General features: G+C 47.1%; 1 protein-coding gene across 1 annotated transcript; it reads left to right on the top strand.

Moving 5' to 3' along the window:
- The first annotated feature begins 19263 nt into the window (after nt 1–19263).
- ZBTB32 (zinc finger and BTB domain containing 32) lies at nt 19264–22180 on the top strand. The gene is made up of 5 exons (XM_040253115.1): nt 19264–20237; nt 20483–20556; nt 20673–20741; nt 20857–21021; nt 21203–22180. Exons 1-5 carry the CDS (start codon nt 19354–19356, stop codon nt 21478–21480), a joined length of 1470 nt encoding a protein of 489 aa, XP_040109049.1. The 5' UTR covers nt 19264–19353; the 3' UTR covers nt 21481–22180.
- Nucleotides 22181–22505: the final 325 nt, after the last annotated feature.

Genomic DNA, 22505 nt, shown 5'->3' with positions numbered 1-22505 from the left:
TCCTAGATTGAATCTTAAAAAGACATTAATGAAAAAACTAGAGCAGTCCAAATAAAGTCTGGAGTTTAGTTAATGGTCTTCCCCCGCCCCCTAACCCCCCCCCCCCCCCCCCGCAGTCAGTCGGTCCCGTACTAATGTTAATTTCTTGGTTTTGAAAAACATGGCTATGCTGCTGAATTCTAAAATGTATCGTTTGGCACAAGGTTAGGTCTTATCAGTAGAGGGCGCTGGAGGGACACTGCAGAAGTTAGAAGCTTCTCTCCAGATTCCAGTGGTTCCTTATTACTACTGAGCTGTGACCAACCAGCAGGTCCTGTGGCTCTTCTCCAAGGCTTCCTGAACCCAGCTAGGAATGCACCACTTAACCCAAGTAAGAAACCTATTGAATCATGATTTCTCATCTTTTTCAGATAGTCTGCAAATAGAAATAGAAAGATGCAAAATAGAGAAAATGGTCATTATGAAGAACCAATTCCACTCCTGCTGGAAAAAATGATCAAAAGATCCTGGCATTTAACCTCTGGCATTAAAATTCATCTCATAAAAATGTATTCAGAAAGTTGATTAGACAAGTCCAGAAACTGAAGGGATTTTTCAACTTTCAAGATCTATACCCAGAGCCAAGGCAAGTGATATTTGTTGCCTAGAAACCACTCTGATCCAGGGTATATAAGTTAATTTTTGTTAACTTACACCAAAACACAGTGGCTTAAAATAATTATTTTTTTTAGCTCCTGATTCTGTGGGACCATTTGGGCTGAGCTCAATGCTGAATATTCATTGGAAGGACTGATGCTGAAGCTGAACTGAAGCTCCAATACTTTGTTCCCCTGATGCAAAGAGTTGACTCATTGGATAAGACTCTGATGCTGGGAAAGATTGAGGGCAGGAGAAGGATGAGATGGTTGGATGGCATCATCGATTCAACATGAGTCTGAGCAAACTCTGGGAGATAGTGAAGGACAGGGAAGCCTGGTGTGCTGCAGTCCATGGGGTTGCAAAGAATCAGACATGACTTAGTGACTGAATAACAATGATAGTCATCCAGGCAGTTCTTCCGTTTTTCTCCCCTGGGCTTACCCACGCAGCTTGTCAGCTAATGGGGTTGCTGGGGGCTGACTGGCCTAGAGTGGCCTCCCTCACATGTATGGCAGGCTAGAAGTTGGTATAAGTGGCTGGGATGAGGCTCTCGCTGGCCATGTGTCCAAAGAAGGCCAGCCCAAGCTTATTCACATGGCAGCATTTGCAGGTTTCCCGAGAGCAGAAAGAGAAGTCCCAGAATGTGAACTCAGTTTTCAAGTCTCTGCTTTTGCTAAATGTGTTATTACCCCATTGGTCAAGACAAGTCAATGGCGAAGGCCAGATTTAGTGTAGGAGGTGTGCAGAAGGGAGGGGAGTTATGGAGGCTATTTTAACAATGTACCAGGATGAAAAACACATGCCAGCAGTCCCCAGCAGAAGCAGTCAAACACCTTTAGTTGAGAGTGTTTCACGGCTGTGTTCTCCTCAAACAGCCAACAGTTCCCAGACAGAAGCAAGATGGGAAATAGTTAATGCCAACAGGAGGCTATGCCTTGGGCCATTCTTCCAGTAACCAAAGAGTTGTTCTATAAATAAGTGCCTTTTTCTGAATTTCAGATATCACAGAAGATTAAGGAGACAATTTTTTGCCTGAATTCATGTTTCCAAACCCAAGCAGGAGATTTATTAAAGACATCAAGTTCCCCTTATATATTTCTCAGATTGCCTCCTCAGATGCCATGGGCACTGGATTGGAAAAGAAATATAAAAGGTAAAAAGTTAAGAAAGTGGTCTTTTTGGAGTTCCACTTCAGTACTGTTGGACACATAATTAAAAGAAGGTCCCTAGTAGTCAGATTCTGCTTGTGGTACCTAAGGTCAAATTGCCAAGGATGTCTCATCTCATCGCTCCCTTTCAAAATCCTGCCAGAAGTCCTATCTAATGCAGTAAGACAAGAAAAGTAAAATATACAGAGATTGAAAAAGAAGTAAAACTGTCTTTGTGCAGATGACATTAAGTATCTACGTAAAAAATATAAAAGAATGGACCAAAAAATAACCATGGAACTAATAAGCAATCATAGCAAAGTTTTATTACACAGAAGACCTACTTGCTAGTCCAAGCATTACGTCTCCTGATCACATCCCTGCCTGATGTCAACTGAGATACCATCAGGACTTACAGAGGACTGGTCTAGAAATAACAGGTGCAATCATTGACACTTTTTGGAGGCTTGCAAGACACACGTTCTGTTCCTTATTAGACTTTCCTGACTTTCTTCAAGTCAAAACAGATGAGTACATTTCCATGCCATGGAACCAAATCTTTAACTCAGTAAAGGCAAATTTTCTGATCAGGAAGAAATGAGGTTAACAGACACCATGAGACACATAATATGCTTTTTATTTAACTATCAAAATATTTTATAATGCCCTATTTTGATCATAGATACTTATATTTATAATGATTACCTTAGTAATCATCAAACCAAGTGAGTGATAAAACCCCAATCAATTTTAATCTTCTGAAAATATTCCTCTAAAATACAAGTATGCTTCAGCAATATTGCAGGTTCACTTCCAGATGACTGCAATAAAGTGAATATTATAATAAAGCATGTCACCAGAATATTTTGGTTTCCAAGTATTTATAAAAGTTACATTTACACTACACTGTCGTCTATTAAGTGTACAATAGTATTATGTATAAAACTTAATTTAAAAATACTTTATTGCTAAAAAATATGCTAACCATCACTTGAACTTTCAGTGAATTGTAATCTTTTTGCTGGTGGATGTTGCCTTGATGTTAATGGCTGCTAATTGATCAGAGTGATAGTTGCTGAAGGTTGGAGTGATTGTGGTAATTTATTAAAATATAATGAAATTTGCTATATCAATTGGCTCTTCCTTTCATGAGCAATTTCTATATAGCATACAGTGCTGTTTAATAGCATTTTATCTCTTTCAACATGGGAGTCAATCCTCTCAAACCCTGCTGCTGCTTTATCAACTAAGTTTATGTAACATTCCAAATCTTTTGTTGTCATTTCAACAGTCTTCACAGCATCTTCACCAGGGGCAGATTCCATCTCAAGAAGCACTTTCTTCGTTCATCCATAAGAAGCAATTCCTCATCTGTGAAAAGGTTATCATGAGATTGCTGCAATGCAGTCACATCTGCAGGCTGCCCTTCTAATTCTAGAACTCCTACTATCTCCACCACATCTGCAGCTCCTTCCTCCAGTGAAGTCTTGAACCCCTCAAGGGGTTGGAATCAACTTCTTCCAAACTTTTTTAATATTGATATTTTGATCTCATCCCATAAATCACACCGTTCTTAATGGCATCCAGAATGGTGAATCCCTTCCAGAAATGAAATGAAGTCGCTCAGTCGTGTCCAACTCTTTGCCACCCCATGGACTGTAGCCTATCAGGTTCCTCCGTCCATGGGATTTTCCAGGCAAGAGTGCTGGAGTGGATTGCCCTTCCAGGTTTTCAATTTACTTTGCCATCTCTATCAGAAGAATCATATATATGGAAGCATAGCCTTAGAAAATGTATTTCTTAAATAATAAGACTTGAAAATCAAAATGTTACTTGGTTTCTGGGCTGCAGAGTGGATGTTGTATTAGCAGGCAGAAAAACAACATTAATCTCACATCTCCATTGGAGCTCTTGGATGACCAGGTGCATTATCAATGAGCAATAATATTTTGAAAGGAATCTTTTTTGTCTGAAAGAGTAGGTCTCAACAGTGGGTGTAAAATATTCAGTAAACCATGTAAACAGATGTGCTGCCATCCAGGATTTTTGTTCCATTTACAGAGCACAGGCTGCATAGATTCAGCGTAATTGTTAAGGGACCTAGTCTTTTCAGAATGGCAAATGAGCACTGCTTCAATGTAAAATCACCAGCTGCATTAGCCCAAACAAGAAACACAGCCTGGCCTTTGAAGCCAGACATTTTCCTCTCTGTAGCTATGCAAGTCCTAGATGGCATCTTCTTCCAATAGAAGGCTGTTTCATCTATATTGAAAATCTGTTGTTTAGCATAGCCACCTTTGTTAATTATCTTAGCTAGATCTTCTGGATAACTTGCTGCAGCTTCTACATCAACACTTGCTTCTTCACCTTGTACTCTTCTGTTATGGAGACAGCTTCTTTCCTTCAACCTCATGAACCAATCTCTGCTAGCTTTTCTTGTTTTGTATTTTTTGACTGACTGCGTGGTATGAGTGTGTGCTCATTCACTTTAGTCATGTCCAATTCTTTGTGACCCAATGGACTGTAGCCTGCCAGGCTCCTCTGTCCATGGGGATTCTCCAGGCAAGAATACTGGAGTAGGTTGCCATGCTTTCCTCCAGGGGATCTTTCCGACCCAGGGATGGAACTCATGTCTCTTATATCACCTCCATTGGCAGGCAAGTTCCTTACCACATGCCCACTGTGTGCCATGTGGGATCTTATTTTCTCAACCAGGGGTGGAACCCGCACTGTCTGCATTGGAATTGCTGAGTCTTAACCACTGGACCATGAGGGAAGTCCCCCAGTCTGTGCTAGCTTTTAATCTTTTCTGCTGTAGCTTCCTTACCTCTCTCAGCCATCATAAAATTGAAGAGAATTAGGGCACTGCTCTGGATTAGACTTTGGCTGAAGAGAATGTTGTAGCTGATTTAATCTTCTATCCAGACCACTAAAACTTTCTCCATAGCAACAAACAGGCTATTTTATTTTCTTAGCACACACTGGAGTAGCACTTTTAATTTCCTTCCAGAACTTTCCTTTGCTTTGACAACTTGGTTAACTTTTTGGTACAAGAGGCCTAACATTTGGCCTATCTTGACTTTCAACTTGCCTTACTAAGCTTAATCATTTCTAGTTTTTTATTTAAAATGACAGGTGTACGATGCTTTCTCTTTTTTTGGCTACACTGCATGGCTTGTGGGATCTTAGTTTCCCGACCAGGGATTGAACCCTGGCTCATGGCAGTGAGAACATGGAATTCTAAACACTGGACCATCAGGGAATTCCCATGTAATTCTTTCACTTGAACATTTAGAGGCCATTGTGGGGTTATTAATTGGCTTAATTTCAGTATTGTTGTGTTTCAGGAAATAAGGAGGCCCTAAAGGTCAGGAAGCAACAGTTAGAATTGGACATGGAACAACAGACTGGTTCCAAATAGGAAAAGGAGTATGTCAAGTCTGTATATTGTCACCCTGCATACTTAACTTATATACAGAGTACATCATGAGAAACGCTGGACTGCAAGAAGCACAAACTGGAATCAAGATTGCCAGGAGAAATATCAATAACCTCAGATATGCAGATGACACCACCCTGATGGCAGAAAGTGAAGAGGAACTAAAAAGCCTCTTGATGAAAGTGAAAGTGGAGAGTGAAAAAGTTGGCTTAAAGCTCAACATTCAGAAAACGAAGATCATGGCATCTGGTCCCATCACTTCATGGGAAGTAGATGAGGAAACAGTGGAAATAGTGTCTGACTTTATTTTGGGGGGCTCCAAAGTCACTGCAGATGGTGATTGCAGCCATGAAATTAAAAGACGCTTACTCCTTGGAAGGAAAGTTATGACCAACCTAGATAGTATATTGAAAAGCAGAGATATTACTTTGCCAACACAGGTTCATCTAGTCAAGGCTATGGTTTTCCTGTGGTCATGTATGGATGTGAGAGTTGGACTGTGAAGAAACCTGAGCACCGAAGAATTGATGCTTTTGAACTGTCGTGTTGGAGAGTCCCTTGAGAGTCCCTTGGACTGCAAGGAGATCCAACTAGTCCATCCTGAAGGAGACCAGTCCTGGGTGTTCATTGGAAGGACTGATGCTGAGGCTGAAACTCCAATACTGTGGCCACCTCATGTGAAGAGTTCACTCATTGGAAAATACTGTGATGCTGGGAGGGACTGGGGGCAGAAGGAGAAGGGGACAACAGAGGATGAGATGGCTGGATGGCATCACCGACTCGATGGACATGAGTTTGAATGAACTCCGGAGTTGGTGATGGACAGGGAGGCCTGGTGTGCTGCGGTTCATGGGGTCTCAAAGAGTCGGACATGACTGAGCGACTGAACTGAACTGAACTGACAAAAGGGAGAGACAATTAAGGATGACTGATAAGTGGAGAAATTAGACCACACACAACATTAAGTTTGCTGTCTTGTATGGGCCTGCTCTGTGGTGGTGGTTGTTGTTGAGTCACTAAGTCATGTCTGACTCTACGACCCCATGGACTGCAGCACGCCAGACTTCCCTGTCTTTGCCTCCAAACAATTATAATAATAACATCAAATATAACTGGTCACAAATCACCATAAAATATAATAATCATGAAAAAGTTGACATATTTTAAGAATTATCTAAAATATGACCAGAAATATGAACAAATGCTATTGGAAAAATGGCACCAATATTTGTTCAACATAGGGTTGCCACAAACGTTCAATTTGTAAAAAGCAAAAATACAATATCTGTAAAGCACAATAAAAATAATAAAACAAAGTATTCCTGTACTGTTAAGTTTATTGATTGGTACTAAAAAATTTTTAAAGCATTTTTCAAAGCATTTTTAAAAATGTATCATTTAAAAAAAAAAACATACATTGGAACTTCCCTGGTGGTCCAGTAGTTAAGAATCTGCCTTGCAATGCAGGTGACGCAGGTTCCTTCCCTGGTGAGGGAACTAAAATTCCACATGCCATGGACCAACTAAAACTAAGCCTAAGCACCACAACTAGAGAGTCTGTGCGCCCCACTGAAAGATCCCAAATGATGTAGCAAAGATCCTGCATGCCGCAACTAAGACCTGATGCAGCCAAATAAATAATTTTTTAAAACCATGCATTATCTCTAGATAAAACCAAACATGTGTGTGCCTTTTCCCCCTAATAAAGTGGTTTGTGTATTTCCTCTTCTCCAGAGACTTTTGTCCTAATAGCTTTCATTGTTAAGTAGAATGTGTTCAAGGACAAAAACATTTAAAAGACTGAGGGAGTATTGATGAAATAAGAAAGGCAGGAATGGACTTCCCTGGTGGTCCAGTGGTTAGGACTTCCACTGCAGGGGGCGCAGGTTCTGTCCTTGGTCATGGAACTAAGATCCCACATGCCATGCAGCATAGCAAAAAAAAAAAAAGCAGAATGTTGATAGCTCTTGCATCTGGGTGATAAGTACATAAAGGTTCATCAAACTATTAGTCTCTGTTAAAAAAAAAAAAAAAGACACTCCCCTCTGTGAGTTTGCATGACTCTTAAGAGAATGCCAGCACTCCTGAGCATGGATGGTCTGCAAGACGAGGCCCTGACAACCACCCTGGCCTCACTCTCCCCAGCTTCCCATGTGCTTCCTATCTCTACTCTCTCTGCTCCAGAGACACTGGACCTCTTGGCCAGTTTCCTCCGACCCAAGAGCTCTGGAACCTACTTTCCCACTACCTGGAAAACTCTCCTCCTTCCACAATCTGGTTGTGAGTACGTACGCCTCCTTCAGAGCTGAAAACAAACATCACTTCCCCTAGGAAGTCTTTCTTGAAAACATTGGCCAGGTCAGAATTTTATCTTATGGGTTTCCTTCGGAACATTTTAGCAAGTTTTAATTTTACTTGTAATGAATAACAATAGCCAACATTTAATGAGCACTTATTCTGTGTCAGGGGCTGACCTAAGGATTTCAAGGATATCTGTTCATTTGATTCCCTAAAGGCACAGAAAGTGGAAGAAACCTGCTCAAGTCCACATGGTTGGTAAAGGGACAGAGGCAGGACCCTGTCAGTTTGATTCCAGATCTGACATCTGAACTGTTCTCCTCGGCTCCCTTCACATGATGTAAATATTATGCATCTCCCCTACCAGACTATTTAATTCCTCAGTTATAGATATTTGGTGGCATAGACTGAATTCTGTTCCTGCCTCAAATTCACGTGTTGAAGCTCCAACCCTCAATGTAACTGTATTTGAAGATAGGACCTTTACACAGGGAATTAAGTTAAATGAGGTCCTAAGAGCAGGAACTTAAACCAATAGGACTAATATCCTTCTTTCTGTCTTAGTCTGTTTGGGCTGCTATAACAGAACACCATAGACTGGATAGATTATAAACATTTATAAAATTTATTGCTCATAGTTCTGGAGGCTGGGAAGTCCAAGATCAAAGCACTGGCATCTTGGGTATCTGGTGAGGGCCCACCTTCTGGTTTGTCGATGGTGATCTCACTGTAAAATCACATGGCAGAAGGGGCAAGGGAGCTCTCTCTGAACCCTCTTTTATAAGGGCACTAATCCCATTCATAAGGGCTCTACCCTTACGGTCTAACCATCACAAAGGCCCCATCTCCAAATATCCTCACACTGGGATGACGTTTCACATATGAATGGGGGGGGCAGTAAATAAACATTCGATTTATGGCACCTTGTAAGAAAAAGAAGAGACAACAGTAGTGTGCACGAGCAGAGGCAAGGCCGTGTGAAGACACAGGGAGACGGCAGCTGTCTGCAAGTCAATGGAAGGACTGAGGAGAAGTCAACTCAGCTGGCACCTTGATTTTGAATGTTCAGCCTCCAGAACTGTGACAAATAAATTTGTATCATTTAAGCCACCCAGGCTGTGGTATTTTGTTATGGCAGCTTAAGCAGACTAATACATTTGGTCTCTTCTCGTTTGCCATTATATGCTTTGTACTAAATACCATGTCTAGCACATAGTAGGTCCTCCAAAAATATATACTTTGGTGTCACCACCTTCCTTCACCCTTTCCCTCTTCTAGCCCTGGTTTGACTGCCCTTTTGGGGCTTTATTCATTATACTTTCCATTTGGTTCTGGAAAGATATGTTTTAAGGTCTCATTCCTTTCTAGAACCTTAGTCTTTTAAAGATTTTGAAGGGGCTGTCTTCCTAGGGTTTGGCACAAGTGGCATTGCTTTTGAAGTTTCATAAATATTTGATCAAATGCAAGTTTTCTGACCCCTAAACATGAGCCCTGGTTCAAGACAACCTGAGTTCTAAGCTTCATCTCTACCTGTGCTTGCATCAGTTCAGTTCAGTAAGTTCAGTCACTCAGTTGTATCCAACTCTTTGCGACCCCATGAATCGCAGCATGCTAGGCCTCCCTGTCCATCAGCAACTCCCGGAGTTCACTCAGACTCACATCCATCAAGTCAGTGATGCTATCCAGCCATCTTATCCTCTGTCGTCCCCTTTTCCTCCTGCTCCCCTACCTGTGCTTGCATACTGAGCCTCAAAAATAAACATGGCCTTGAGTTTCCCCAGAAGTCACAGCTTAGGTAAAGTCCATCATGCTTTGAAAATTACAAGGTCGTTTTGATGCCTGTTATGAGCACATGTGCAGCTGAGTTGAACTCCTGAGTCTTAGTCATCTGCCTGGCTCCAGCTGGACTTCATGCTATCCCTCAGAAATACTAAGTTCACTCTCTCAAGGGCTTTGTACTTGCCACAGGAGAATACTTCCCCTATATTTTCCCATTGCAAATATCTGGACTTAATTTTCAGTGTCTACACCAGAATTAAGGCAGGTGATGCTGATTACAAGGAAACAACTCAGTGTCAGGGCACTGCGGAAGAGAAGAGATGCTGTTGTTCTATTAGTTCATTTAATCCTCTTGACAATCCTAAGAGGTATTTAGTATCATTAACCCCACTTTACAGATGAGGAAATTGAGGTCAAGACAGGTTAAGTAAGCTGCTAAAGGTCTCATAACTAGCAAGTAGCAAGGCAAGAACATGAATCCAGGCAGACTGGATCCAGTGTCCAGCTTCTTAACCACAAGGTTCTCTGCTTCTCAACATAAATCTAGTTAGCACAGGACCTGGCATGGGATCGCTGTTCCATAAGCCATAGTTATTTCTCTACTCATCTCATACAGTTGACTCTTATAATCTTATAATACGACTTCCAGAATGAAGCCAACAACACTTCCTATTCCATCTTGCCAGAACTCAGGGTCCCTCGCTCCATCTTCTCATGCTTGCATGTGCTGAGTAGCTGGAATTGAGGGCTTGAGTAAGGGCTGGGTTCCAATCCAGGCTCCATGATTCACTAGCTCTGTAAGCATAGAAATGTTTCATCCATCCCAGGGTCTCAGTTTCCTTACCTGTAAAATGGGGACAATAACAATCCCTATACCCTAGAATTAAAAGGATTTAGTGAGGTGATACATGCAGAATGCTTTCCACCTCACTTGGCTCATAAAAAGTGTTCAATAAATTGTCACAATTATGATTACAGGCTTCTCAGTGAGAAGCCGCCAAAGATTCCAAGGCTGTGAAATAGTCTCCCAACCAGCTTTAGGCCCAACTTTGGGACCAGATGACCTCACTGCTTGCAGACAAGGCTGGCTGGCTGAGAAGACTTTTCACCTCACCTAACACAGGATCTGTGCTGTGTGCTTAGTCGCTTCAGTCATGTCCAAACACAGGATCTACTAGACACCGAATTCTTGGAGGCAATGTGGTATGGGGGTGATCTCCTGGGTCTCATGGATCTGGATCTGAGTTCCAGCTTTGATTTCTCCTCAGGGCCTCAATTTCTCCACCAGTCAGATGGGAAGGAAGCAGCGTGAGGAGAGATTAAGACTGTAGGTTTGGATTCAGAAGACTGGGTATCATTCATTCTACTCCTTGCTCAACCATGGACTAGCTGTGTGAGCTGAGTGTCTTCACTTCCATGAGCCTCAGTTGTCTGCTTTAATGGGTGCTGTCATTCTTCTTCCTGGGGTGGCTGTGAGGATTCCCTGGGACCATGTGTGCCCTCTCTCTGGACACTAGCTGTTAGCATGAGAGACAGTATATACCAGCGGTTAGGAGCTTAGGCTCTAGAGTCAAATTGCAACAGGAATTCAATTCCAGCTTTGGCAATTACTCCTGGTGAGATCCTAGGGAAATCAGCCTCGATTTACTTATCTGTGAAGTGAGAAAAATAACAGTAAATATCTGATAGAACTTGTTAGGAGGATTCAATCAGATGATGCACGTAAAACACTTTAAACTGGCCTGGTTTGATGTAAGTGACCAAAAACCAGCAAAGGTATCATGATGTGGATTTTTTAAATGTCCTTTTCTAGAATGCAAATGCATTTGCCCTGAGGAGTTGAAAATATGTTCTGGGCCTTCAGGATGGGAATGGGATTCAAGTCTAAAAACGACAACAAAAACCAATCAAACAAAAAACCCCAAACAAAACCTCATTTATAGATGAAGTTAAACCAAGGTCAATGTGACCACATCACACCCGATTCCACATGTACAAGATCAATCCTATTAACTGTAGTGTAGCTCGGATGTTGAATTCTCACCAGAAAAAGGTCAGAGTCCCAGCAATGCCCATGTTCACTGTGGAACCCGAGACAAGTGACCACCTCTAGCCCTCCGCGTTCAACCTGGCTAGTAATAGACGCCCTCACAGAGCTATTTACCGATAGACGGATTCAATGAGATGAGAAACAAAGAAAGGGCTTAAAGTCGGAGCTGTTGTTAATAATGCTACAGCGCCTGTCTTTCCTCTACTCTCTGAAGGATTATTAGCTCCCGCGTGCCCAGGCACTCGCCTTCGCAGGTCTCAGTTCCCACTGCTCCAGGATCCTCTGAGTCACGCCCCCCTCAGCACGGCCTCTTCCAGTTCCTCCCCCATGCCACACCCCACCCCATTTCTTCACTAGCCGCGGGAAAGAGACGCCAAACAACACTCGCCAGAACCCCGAAGCTGCAAAGAAGCATAAGGGACAGAATTGTACCCGCCGCCCGAAACCGCTGGGCTTGGCTCCCTCTGGCCCTCTGATCAATCAAAGTCGAAGAAACGAGCCTCGGGACCAATGAGAAGCGGAAGCGGTGGAGCAATGCCCCGCCTCCTTAAAGCGCCCTCACGCCTGATTGGATGTGTCCAAGCTAAGCCGCTTAGGAGTGGGGCCAACCTATCCACCGTGCTATGCTAGCAAGGATAGTGGGCCGTCGACCCACTTCAGAGTGGCATGGTGTGTCAGCACCAAAACGCCGCCTAATCAGAAAGCCCGCTGGCCGGGTTCTAACCCGGGGCAAGTTAATGGCAGGGCAGCATAATGGGTCATTCTCTTTAGGTGTAGCAGCGGTTGGTACGTGAAGTACGCAGTTAAATCCCGACTCAGCTGACTGTTAAGGCGTCAATGGAGCATTGACTGCCCACGCTTGTGTCTTCTGTTTCCCTATACTCCCGGATGGGGCAGGGTGCGTTCTGCAGCCAATTAATCGTTCAGCAGGGCAAAAGGCGGGAAAGGGGAGCTACCCACAAGCATTCAAAGCCTGGCTGCCTTCCCTGCCCCCCTCCCCACGCCCCCATCCAATCACACTCATTTCTCCACAGATTGTAAGGGGTTGAGAGAAAGGTGAAAGACTTTGCAGTAAGAGTTACTCAGGATGTTAAGACAGAACCAAGAAAGAAGTGATATCTCTGAGCCCTTACGGAGGGAGCTTCCAAGGTGATGCAGATGAAGGAGGTTCAGTCTTTTAGAGGATGGGACGAGCAATCTCCGCAGCTACAAAGCCTTGAGGACCAGCTGATGGATGGGATCTCAGCCTTAGAGGCCTGAAGTCTAAGTCGGCAGACCAATCAGACTTAAGGCCTCCTCGCCGCAGCGCTGGCCAGGTGGGCAAGAGCTTGGGCTCTGCAGCCAATCAGCGGAGGTCGCGAGGCAGAGGCGGGGATTGAAGGGCAACGGGAGGGAGGGGAGTGGAGCCAAGAAAGAGGGTGTGGCCAGTACTGCGGCCAATCAGCTTCTGCATCGGATTCCCTGCGGGACCAGGGTGCTGTGCAGGTGGTCAGGCTTCGCGCCATGAGCCTCGCGCCGCTCCACTTTCTAACGGCCCCTCGGGTTTGTGCCGCCCTGAGTGAATGTGAGGCTGAGAGGGGAGAGGAACAGGGCCCGAGTCGGTAAGCATCATGGATTTTCTTACTTTTCTTCGGGCTTGGACCTGGCCCAGGTAAAGCTGAGGTATGGGGGCTTGAGTGGTTGTCCTGAGGAGGGAGATTGAGAAGGAAGGAGGGCTTTGGCCTCTAGGGACTCCTTCTTCCCTGCAGAGGCTGGAAATTGGGTCTCTTGGGCACTGTTGGGCCCAGCTGGGCAGAAACCAGGCCAGCATGTCTTATGAATTGGTCCGTGGTCCCTGAGATAGCCTGATTTGGAAATGTGTTTTGGGGCAGTTGTAGGCACTTGGAGCTCTGTGTGGGGTCACTGGCCATGTGGTATGGCCTCTGAACCATCACAGGTTGTCTGGGTTCTGGACTGAGCCTGGATCTGGTGACTAGAGAGATCTGTGACTCTCCAGAGGTTAGTGGGAGTCTTTGACCAAGAAATGAAACTAGTAAGAACTTGAGAGGCCTTCTGGAGTTTCTGGATCCAGCCTGGGCTGAGAGTAAGTGTTGATGAAGTCAAAAGCCCAACAGGAAGTTGTCAAGAGTCTTTGCATCCTGACTGTGCTGGGAACATGTGGCTGCAAGGCCTTGGGGTTGGGGAGGTCTCTGGATTCCAGGTTGGGGTGCTCACGGAAGATTTTCCAGTACTGGGTACAAGTTGGACAACATGGCCAAGAGGTTAGGCCCGTGGTTTTCTGGAGGTTCCAGGGAGAGGAGGGTGTCTCTGAATTCCAGCAGATTGTTTGCCCTCCATGAAGTATTATTGACTTGTGGTGGCCCTAGACAGAATCAGGATTGAGTTGTGTTTGGGACCTTTTAGTTCCTGTCCCCATTTTTCCCCCAAACTGTTTCTGGTCATTTCCAGAAGATATCAGGTTATAAGCATGGGGTGGGGGCTTGGGGAAGATGGATGTTGTATTGGACATAGGAGGAGGTGTGTGAGATATCCTGCTCTTTAGGAAGTCACTCATGCTGTCTTTACTGAAGATTTTTATACTTATGGTGCAGGAAATTGATATATAATTTCACTCAGCTGTTCAAATTCTACAAAGTATTAAAGCTTTCAGGGTGCTTTCATGTACACCCAGAGTTCTCAAACCAAAGGTGAGGTGCAAGGCGGTAGTCTATGAGTGGATTACAAGGGTCTATGAGCTCCTGGAAGTAATCAGAAAAACCGTATGTGTATTGTTGGGGCCAGGGGTGGGGAGGGGAGCAGCCACAAAGAGGAGTGGATCCTGTCCAAGGATGGCTCAGAGCAGTCTGTGACTCTCGTCATTCATATGCAAAATGGTATGAGAATCTACAATTTTCTGATGTAAAGATTTGATTTCATAACATACGATTTTAAAAAGGATAGTGAACCCCTGAGAGGTTAACAACTACTAGATTAAAGCAGGCCCCCCTATTATCTATTAGGCAAAACTAGAAATGGGAGGTTTTCCCTCTTCTCCCCACATATGGTGTTAGCACACACTTCAAGGTATCTCACACACTAGCCTGCCTGTCCAAGCTCAGTTTCCATGCCCCTCCCACCCATTCAGGGCCACACCATTCTGAAGAGTATAGATCTAGGGTTGAGGCTCGTGTGAGCCTGGGTAGTGGACCATTTGGACAAGGAGGTCAGGGGTTTTGAGTTCCCAAAGTATGGTCTAGAATTGGGAGGTACAAGTGGGTACTTCCTAGATACCCTTGGACTCCTCAGCCCAAGGGGAGGGACACAACTGGAGGTCAGAGTGGCGCCCTCTGGGTTTGAGGCAATATGGATAGTCAACACTGGTGTAAAGTAGTCCCTGTGAGGAAGCTGAAGGTCTCAGAAGAGTTAGCCCCAAGTTAAGGCTGAAGAAGAAAGCTGTCTGTTGTGAAGATGCAGTGGAATCTAAATTGTTTTTATTTCTAGTCTGGTTCTTTTGCCACTTAATCTACAAAAAGTGTGCTATAATAGGGTCTCTATGACCTAGATTCAGTTCACCTGCCTATAACTGTATCCAGATCTTGGGTTATGTAGAACATAGATTTAAGGGAAGAAAGAAGCGCATTCACTCTGTGGCGTCTCTTCTCCGGTATGTCTTGGATGTACTTAACCACAGAATGAACACTTCAAGTTTTCTGTAGGGTTTGGGTAATTGGTTTTAAGCTGTATAAAATGTGGGAAGTTTAATCACCTTAATTTGCAGAAAGTGATGTGTCTCTGGGAAGAGTGGAAAGTTCATAGAACTTTCCTAAATTGAATCTTGTTTAACCTGACTTTGGAGGTACTTAATATTTAATACATGAGACAAAGGGAGTATTTTTCATAAAACAAATAAGCATACCTCTAATTGGCATATTCTGATGGTTTAGCCATTTTTTTTAAGAGGCAGGTTCTTTTTAAAAATTAGTTTATTTGGTTGCACCAGGTTTTAGTTGCATCACACAGGATCTTTCGCTTTTCCTTGTGGCATGCAGGATCTCTAGTTGCATAATACGAACTCTTTATTTGCAGCTTGTGGGAGGGATCTAGATCCCTGACCAGGGATCGAACCCGGCCCCTCTGTGTTGGGAGCACAGAGTCTTAGCTACTGAGCTACCAGGGAAGTCCCCTGATGGCTTAAGTTTTAATTATAATATTTAGAGAGAATCCGTACTTATATTGCTATTTTGACATTTTTTACATCAAGCTGAGTTGTGCTTGGAGGGGCTTATGGTCAGGTATATCAGTAAGAATAAAAGATATCAGATTTCAAACTTTATTTAGTAATATAAGTATTATAAAGGACTGAGAGGCAAAAATCATACCTCCTTTTCCCACATTACTTCTCTTCCAATTATATCCTATGTAAACTCTGCCTACTCCACTCTATCCCAAGATGCAGGCTTGTGTCCGCAAAACCTGTGGTTTCCTAGCTCCACCCCAGAGAGACAACTGCAGGAGATTCCTATTGAGTCGGCCTGGCAAGTGGAGGGTGGGCAAGATTTCTGAGACTGGGGGGGGTGGGGGTGGGGGGAAGAGAAGAGAAACACAACATCCTCTGGTGGTCCAGTGATAAAGAGACTGTGCTTCCAGTGCTGGTGGCAAGGTTTCCCTCGTTGGGGAAGTGCCTCATGACTTGTGGCCAAAGGCAAAAAAAAGAGGAAGAGTCAGCAGTGTGCTTACCTTCCAAGTCAAAGTGGTACTTGCTTTGCTGTCACTGCTCAGTGAAAGATGGTTTGGACTGTGCAGTCAAGAATGTAGGCAGGAAGAAGGGCTGAGGTGTAGAGGGCCCGACAGCTCTAAGGAGGCAGTCTCTAAAGGGGTAGCCTTAGGTGAGGGTAGACACCAAGTGGGAGGGAAAGATGGGGTTTCCCAACCTTGGGGGCTTTAGTTCACTGAACGGAGAGTCCCCTCACCCCTTACCCTCTGTGTTAGGTTTCCTGAAAGGCCGTTGGCACTCCCTGTCAACTGCATTTGAATGAGAAAATGCTACTCTTTGAGCACAGCCTCCAACTCTTTTGAACATCAATGGGCAAACCACTAGTGGGGGAGCTGAGTCATGGGCACATGCTGTAGGCCTGGGAAGTGAGGGGGACCCCACTCCACTGGCTGATGACGTAATCTTCCAGACCCCTATACCTACACTTGGGGTTCCTCCTTTGTGGCTTCTCCCACTTATTCCACATCCTCAGAGAGTGTTTCTGTGTAGGAGGAAGGATGTTTTCCCTCCATATACATACACGTCAAGGATTGGTGTTTCTCGTGTCCAAGTCAAGGCTCTTTTATATGGGTATTTCATGGGTCCCTGGGTGTGGTGGTGTGAGGAGTTAGAAAGCTTAGAAATGGAAAATATTTAACGACCAGAGTAGCAAATGAATACAACTTCCCCATTTGCATTTTCCCTTTCACTCTGACTCATCTTCCCCTCTCCCCACACTATTATTGCTCCTCCACTGGCCCCACCCATTGGCACACCCTGTCTGATCTAGGAAGGGATAACATCTGCTTGGACCCAAGCTAGAATGAGAGGTAGAATAAAGGTATGTTAGGTCTCAACAGAGAGTAGAAGGGTGGTCTGAACATTTGGGGGTCCTGAAGCCAAAAGGCGAAACAGGAGTTTGAGAGACATAATATTTGAGTCTAGGAGAGAATCAGACTCTAGGAGACAAGCCTTGGGGAAAGCAGACTGGGTCTTATTATCAGACCAGCCTACCAGTGCCTGACTTGTTACTCTTCTAGTTATTTATTAGGCATATGTCAGGCACATATCGTAAGCTATCTAGCAATACCTGTTCTATGCATGAAAAATCTGCAAGAAATAATAAACAAAAAGAAATGTGAGTCTCTCAGACCTCATCTTTTCCCCAGGTTAAGGAGTGCTAAAGTGTGAAAAGAGGGCAAATCTCCGAGGACCTTCATCCCCTGGGCAGGAAGTCAAAGAAACCCCGCAAGTCCTGATTTCAGAGAAATGTCATTTGTCATCAGCCCAAGAAAAGGTTTTTCTCTTCGGAGACCACCGCAGGCCCTTCCTGGGGTTGCCCCCTTCAGAGCGTGATGGGAGGATCTGAGTCACTCACATACCCTGTCCCCAGCAATGGCCCAGATGACCTGGGTCATTCCCACAGAGGAGTGGAGGCTTCCCAGTACCAAGTCAGAGAGAGGGAGGAGGAGGCATGCTTTTGGCCCTCTTTCACTCTCTTCTTAGAATCCAGATGTTTCAGTCCTTTTTACTTTTGAGGTAGCATAAAGAGCTTCCAGCTGCTAGAGCTCTACTGACACCTCTAAGAAACAGAACTAATACTATTTGAATGATGCTATGTACCGAGAAACCACTTTCACATACATCATGTCATTTCATCTTCACCCCACCTCATAATGAGGTAGGCAGAGCTTATCCCTATTTCACAGATGAGGTAACTGAGGCTCAAAGAGGTGACTTGCCCAAGGTGACTCAACTAGCAGATGGCAGAGATGAGAGTCAAATGCAGGTCTGATTATCCCAAAGTTCTTATTGCTTCAGATATACTTCTTTGACTCCAGAAATTCACAAATGAAATAAGACCAGAGGTCAGGAGGGAGAATGCTTGGGTTCTGGAAGGAGAGGAGTGGTTTCTCCTGGAGGGGTGAAGCACAGCCAGGGGTATAAGACCACACCCCTTGGGGGACTGTGGCAGACTGATACTTGGGACACCCAATGGAAGACTGTGAAGTCAGGGGCGGGGCTAGCTCCAGAGTAGGGGGCCCAGGAGCCCCAGCAGCAGTTCAGAGCATGCGGTGTCCAGGAGGAAGCTACAACCGGTGAGTGGTTGCTTCTCCCCAACTGAGACTTTCCTCCCATTACATTCCTCTTTCTGTCCACTTCCTGCCAGCCTGTAGCCCTCCCTGTGAGGTGTCCAAATAGTAATTCCTCCCTCCTATGGGGTCTGTACTCAGGGTGAGCCTACACTTAGGAATATGCCTGCTGGGCTCTGGGACACTTAGGTCTGTCTCTTTGTATCTGGGTTCCCAGTTCTCGTCTTAAAAGCCAATGTGGTGGTTTTGATGTGTGACAAACTTCTGCCTTCTTGGGTTCTGTCTTTCTAATCTTCATTTTTTGGCTTATGAAAAACAAAATTGAACTGTCTTCTTATCCTTATCTTGAGAGGAAATAGCCTCTCCCTCCATAGTTTCCATTTCCCTTTCGCCTGCTTCCTCTAGGGTCAAAGCCTTTTCTGACATCTCTCCATCCCTGGGTGAGGAGCCTTCTCTCCTGTGGGTTCCAACCTGCTCTCTTTATCTCACTGCATGGGAGCTTTTGGTCACTTCCAGTTCTTTCTCTGAGGATGGTTTCTAGAAGTTTCATCCTGAGGGAGATGATCAGTTGATGCCTTGAGCCTGCTTTCTGCAGCTATGACCCCATCTTGCTGCCCTTTTTTCCTCTCAGGACCCTCAGCCCCACATGACAGGCTTGCAGGAGGAGGACACACTAGCTTTCTAAACTCCCATGAAACTGTGTCTGGCTCCACCCCTAACTTACAAGGCTGACTGGGTTTTGTGGTGATCCTGTCTGGAATGAGAGCCGGGGCCTATTCGGGGGTCTTTCCCTGCAGAGGAGCTTGGAGAAGCAGAAATATCAGTGTCTGGTCTCCCTTAAGTCAGACATTGCCAACTGGCAGGACCCATCTATCCACTACTTGAGATAGCTCTTCAATGTGCGATCCTTGCTCTTTAAGTCCTGAATTTGGTCTAATTTCCATTCTCTCACCACCTCCACCCCTGCTATGATTCTGAACAGCCTCAGGTTTTCTCTTGGGTCATTTTTTCTGCTCCATTCAGGACAGAGAGCTGATTCAAAGCCAGCAACTCACTCTTTCTTCCCTCACCTCCACAGGCTTGAGTATGCGGTTCCTCCCTCCCCTTTTCACCACGGACCCTATACTGTGGCCTTTCTCTCAGAACCTCTGAGATTGGTACCAAGGCAAGGCACAATGCCCCTGTCCCCAACAAGACTGCCTAGTCCCTATGCTTCTGATCGGCTGGTACGGCTAGCAGCCAGGCTCCGGCCAGCACTATGTGATACCCTGATCACAGTGGGGAGCCAGGAGTTCCCTGCCCACAGCCTGGTCCTGGCAGGTGTAAGCCAGCAACTGGGTCGCAGGGGCCGCTGGGCTGTGGTGAAAGGCATCAGCCCTTCCACCTTTGCCCAACTTCTGCACTTTGTTTATGGGGAGAGTCTAGAGCTGCATCCTGGGGAACTGGGGCCCCTTGAGGAGGCAGCCAGAACACTGGGGGTGCAGTCCCTGGAAGAGGCATGCATTAGGGCTCGAAGGGACATGGCTAGAGAAGAGCTGGGTCCAGGGCTGAAGAACCAACAGGAGGAGCTAGAGAAACCCACAAGGGACTCGGTGAGAGGCGTGGGGGCCTTTGGGGAGAAGCAGAGACCAGAGAAGTTTGTTAGAGCTGGTGGGAAAGAGCAGGAGACGTTGCACAGGCCGCGGCCGCCAAGAGAGAGCCCTGACATGGCAGAGGCAACTCTGGAGGGTCGAGGGGAGATGAGACCAAAGGAGCAACTCCACCAAGCCCTTGTTGGCCGTGGCAGAGTCGGTGGGAAGCAAGAAGTAATCATGTGGTTGAGGGACAGTGCAAGGGGCTCTGAGGAAAGTCTGCGGGAGTTCCCTGGCCCCCTGCCCCCAGCAGGTTCCTTCCAAACTGGCACCACTCCCAGCCCTTGGTGGGCTGAGGCCCCTTGGCTGGGGGAGGGCCAGCCTGCCCTGTGGAGCATCCTTCTGTTGCCACCTAGATATGGCACTCCCTTCTCCCATAGCATCCCTATGACTGGAGCCTGGCAAGAGGTCTGGCCTCGGGACCAGAGGTGAGTCGAAGGGCTTATGGAAGACCTCTGGCTGGGAGGGAGTGGTTCAGGAGAGGCAGCAGTGATGGGTGGAAGGGTACCACATCTCTTATCTCCACTCTACATTTCCTGAGTTGAGGTAGTCACCACAGGGCAAGTCAAAGCCCAGGCCCCACAGAGGACTTATGACTCCTCCCTCTCCAGAAAGGGATCCGCAGGATCCCAGGTGTAACCAAGGCTGTAACTCTTCCCCATCCCACCCCCAGGATCCCACTGTCCCTAAACCTCCACAAAGGCCTTTGGAGCCAGAACCAGTTGGCCTCCTCCAGCCCCACCCCAGGTAAGCCCCTCACTGCCTGGCATGCACCCTGTAACGTGGTCTCGAGGCTGGGACTGAGGCCAGGGCTCCAGGAGTCCAGCTTGAGCAGGGCGCCTGCTTCACTCTGTTCCCTCCAGGTTCCCTCCCCCAGGGCCCCACACAGCTCAGCCCTGGGGAGCCGGAAGAGTCTGATCAGAGGCACCCAGGTGAGTAGAGTGAGAGTGCTTTTGCCTCAGCGCCACTATGGCCCCAGCCTGAGTGTTCCAGTGACCCGGCTCTGGGAATCCCAGCCCTGCCCTCCTGTGCCTTTTGTTCCCACAGGTGAACTAGCAACCTGTGTGGGTCAGGTCGGCACCGCAAGCCGTCCATCTCACCCACACCCTCCCCCCCCCACTCCTGCTCGGTCTCGGCCCTATTCTTGTTCTGTCTGTGGGAAGAGGTTTTCACTCAAACATCAGATGGAGACGCACTACCGTGTCCACACAGGTATGGGCGCCCTGCCCTGTGCAAACTGCTTCCTTCCAAACTCCAGCGGGCCCGCTCCTAAGCCCCTCTGTGAGTGCCGTGCTCCCGAGCAACAACCTTGCCCAGCTGCCCCTACCTACCCCTAGGCGAGCCTTCACGCCCCTTTTTGTCCTTCATGAGCCTTCCCCTCCACCTTCCCTAGGAGAGAAGCCCTTCTCCTGTAGCCTCTGTCCCCAGCGCTCCCGGGACTTCTCAGCCATGACCAAGCACCTGCGGACGCACGGGGCCGCACCCTACCGCTGCCCTCTGTGCCAGGCCGGCTGCCCCAGCCTGGCCTCCATGCAGGCGCACATGCGCGGCCACTCGCCCAGTCAGCTCCCGCCGGGATGGACCATTCGCTCCACCTTCCTCTACTCCTCCTCCTCGAGGCCATCTAGGGCCTCGACCTCTCCCAGTAGGCCCTCTTCCTCCACCACCTGACGGGGCGTCAGTAACTTCTTTGGTTTCAGCCAAGCTTACAATTAAAGAGTGAAAGACGGGCCGGCGAGCAGGCTTCTGATTCCGCACCGCGGCTGCGGCAGCCTAGCAAACTCGGCTCCAAGAAGCGCCGCGGGAAGGGCGCCAGGAGCCCTCTCCGAGACGGCCTCGGGCCGCGGACCTGGGCCAGAGAGCCCCTGTGGGGTGAGGGCAGTGAAGTTTGCACGGGTGACAGTTAACTGTGCGAGGACTGGCGATTCATCACCAAAATAAAGCTTCCTGTGCTCTCCTCTCGGGACCAGAAAGTAGAGTCCAGCTTTTCGTCTGCGCGTCGGGGGCAGCCTTGCCCTTAGTCCTGTAGCGGCCCCTGGTGGTTCAACGTGGCGGCCACCTCCTCCGTCTCCTGGGGCTTCTGATCCTCCCCTCGAGGCAGCGGGCCGCGAGGACAGGGTGGTGTCCAGACAGACTTCGCAACAAGCCCTGTGTGGAAAGGCTGTGAGAACCCAAGTTACTGGTCCCTTTCACAGCAAGCAGCTGCGCGCCAAGTCTGAGTCTGGGTCGTCTAGCCCGGGGCTCGAAAGGAACGCATGTTATGCTCTGCTTTCAGCCACCCGACTCCTTTCCGGAGCACAAGAGCCGAAAGGCCGCAGCCCCTCCAGTATCTTCCCTCCACGCCATACGCAGCGGCTGCCGGGTCAAACTCCAAACTGAGGCGGCCGCCCCTTACCCAGCCCATGCCTCCTGCAGTCGCGAACTTCATCTCCCAGTGTCCCTGAGGGTCCAAGACTCGCTGCACTCTGGGAGTGGTAGTTCACGCGGGCCGCTGGCCTCGACAAGAACAATGGGAGGAGTCTGGGGCGAGAACCACATCTCCCGGCGGCCCAGGAGATGGCTTTCTGGGCCGGGTCAGGCTCCCATGGTCCCAGTTCTCGAGGCCCTAGCTCGCGGCGGAAGGAGCGAGGCGCTCGAACTACATTTCCCGGAGACCCTTGCGCCTCGCCCTCTCCCGCCGCGACGCGGGATCTAGG

The sequence above is a fragment of the Oryx dammah genome, unplaced genomic scaffold (genome assembly GCF_014754425.2).
Source record: "Oryx dammah isolate SB20612 unplaced genomic scaffold, SCBI_Odam_1.1 HiC_scaffold_13, whole genome shotgun sequence".
NCBI classification, from domain to species: domain Eukaryota; kingdom Metazoa; phylum Chordata; class Mammalia; order Artiodactyla; family Bovidae; genus Oryx; species Oryx dammah.
Note: the sequence above shows the minus strand (reverse complement) of the source record. Positions and strands in the feature narration are given on the sequence as shown.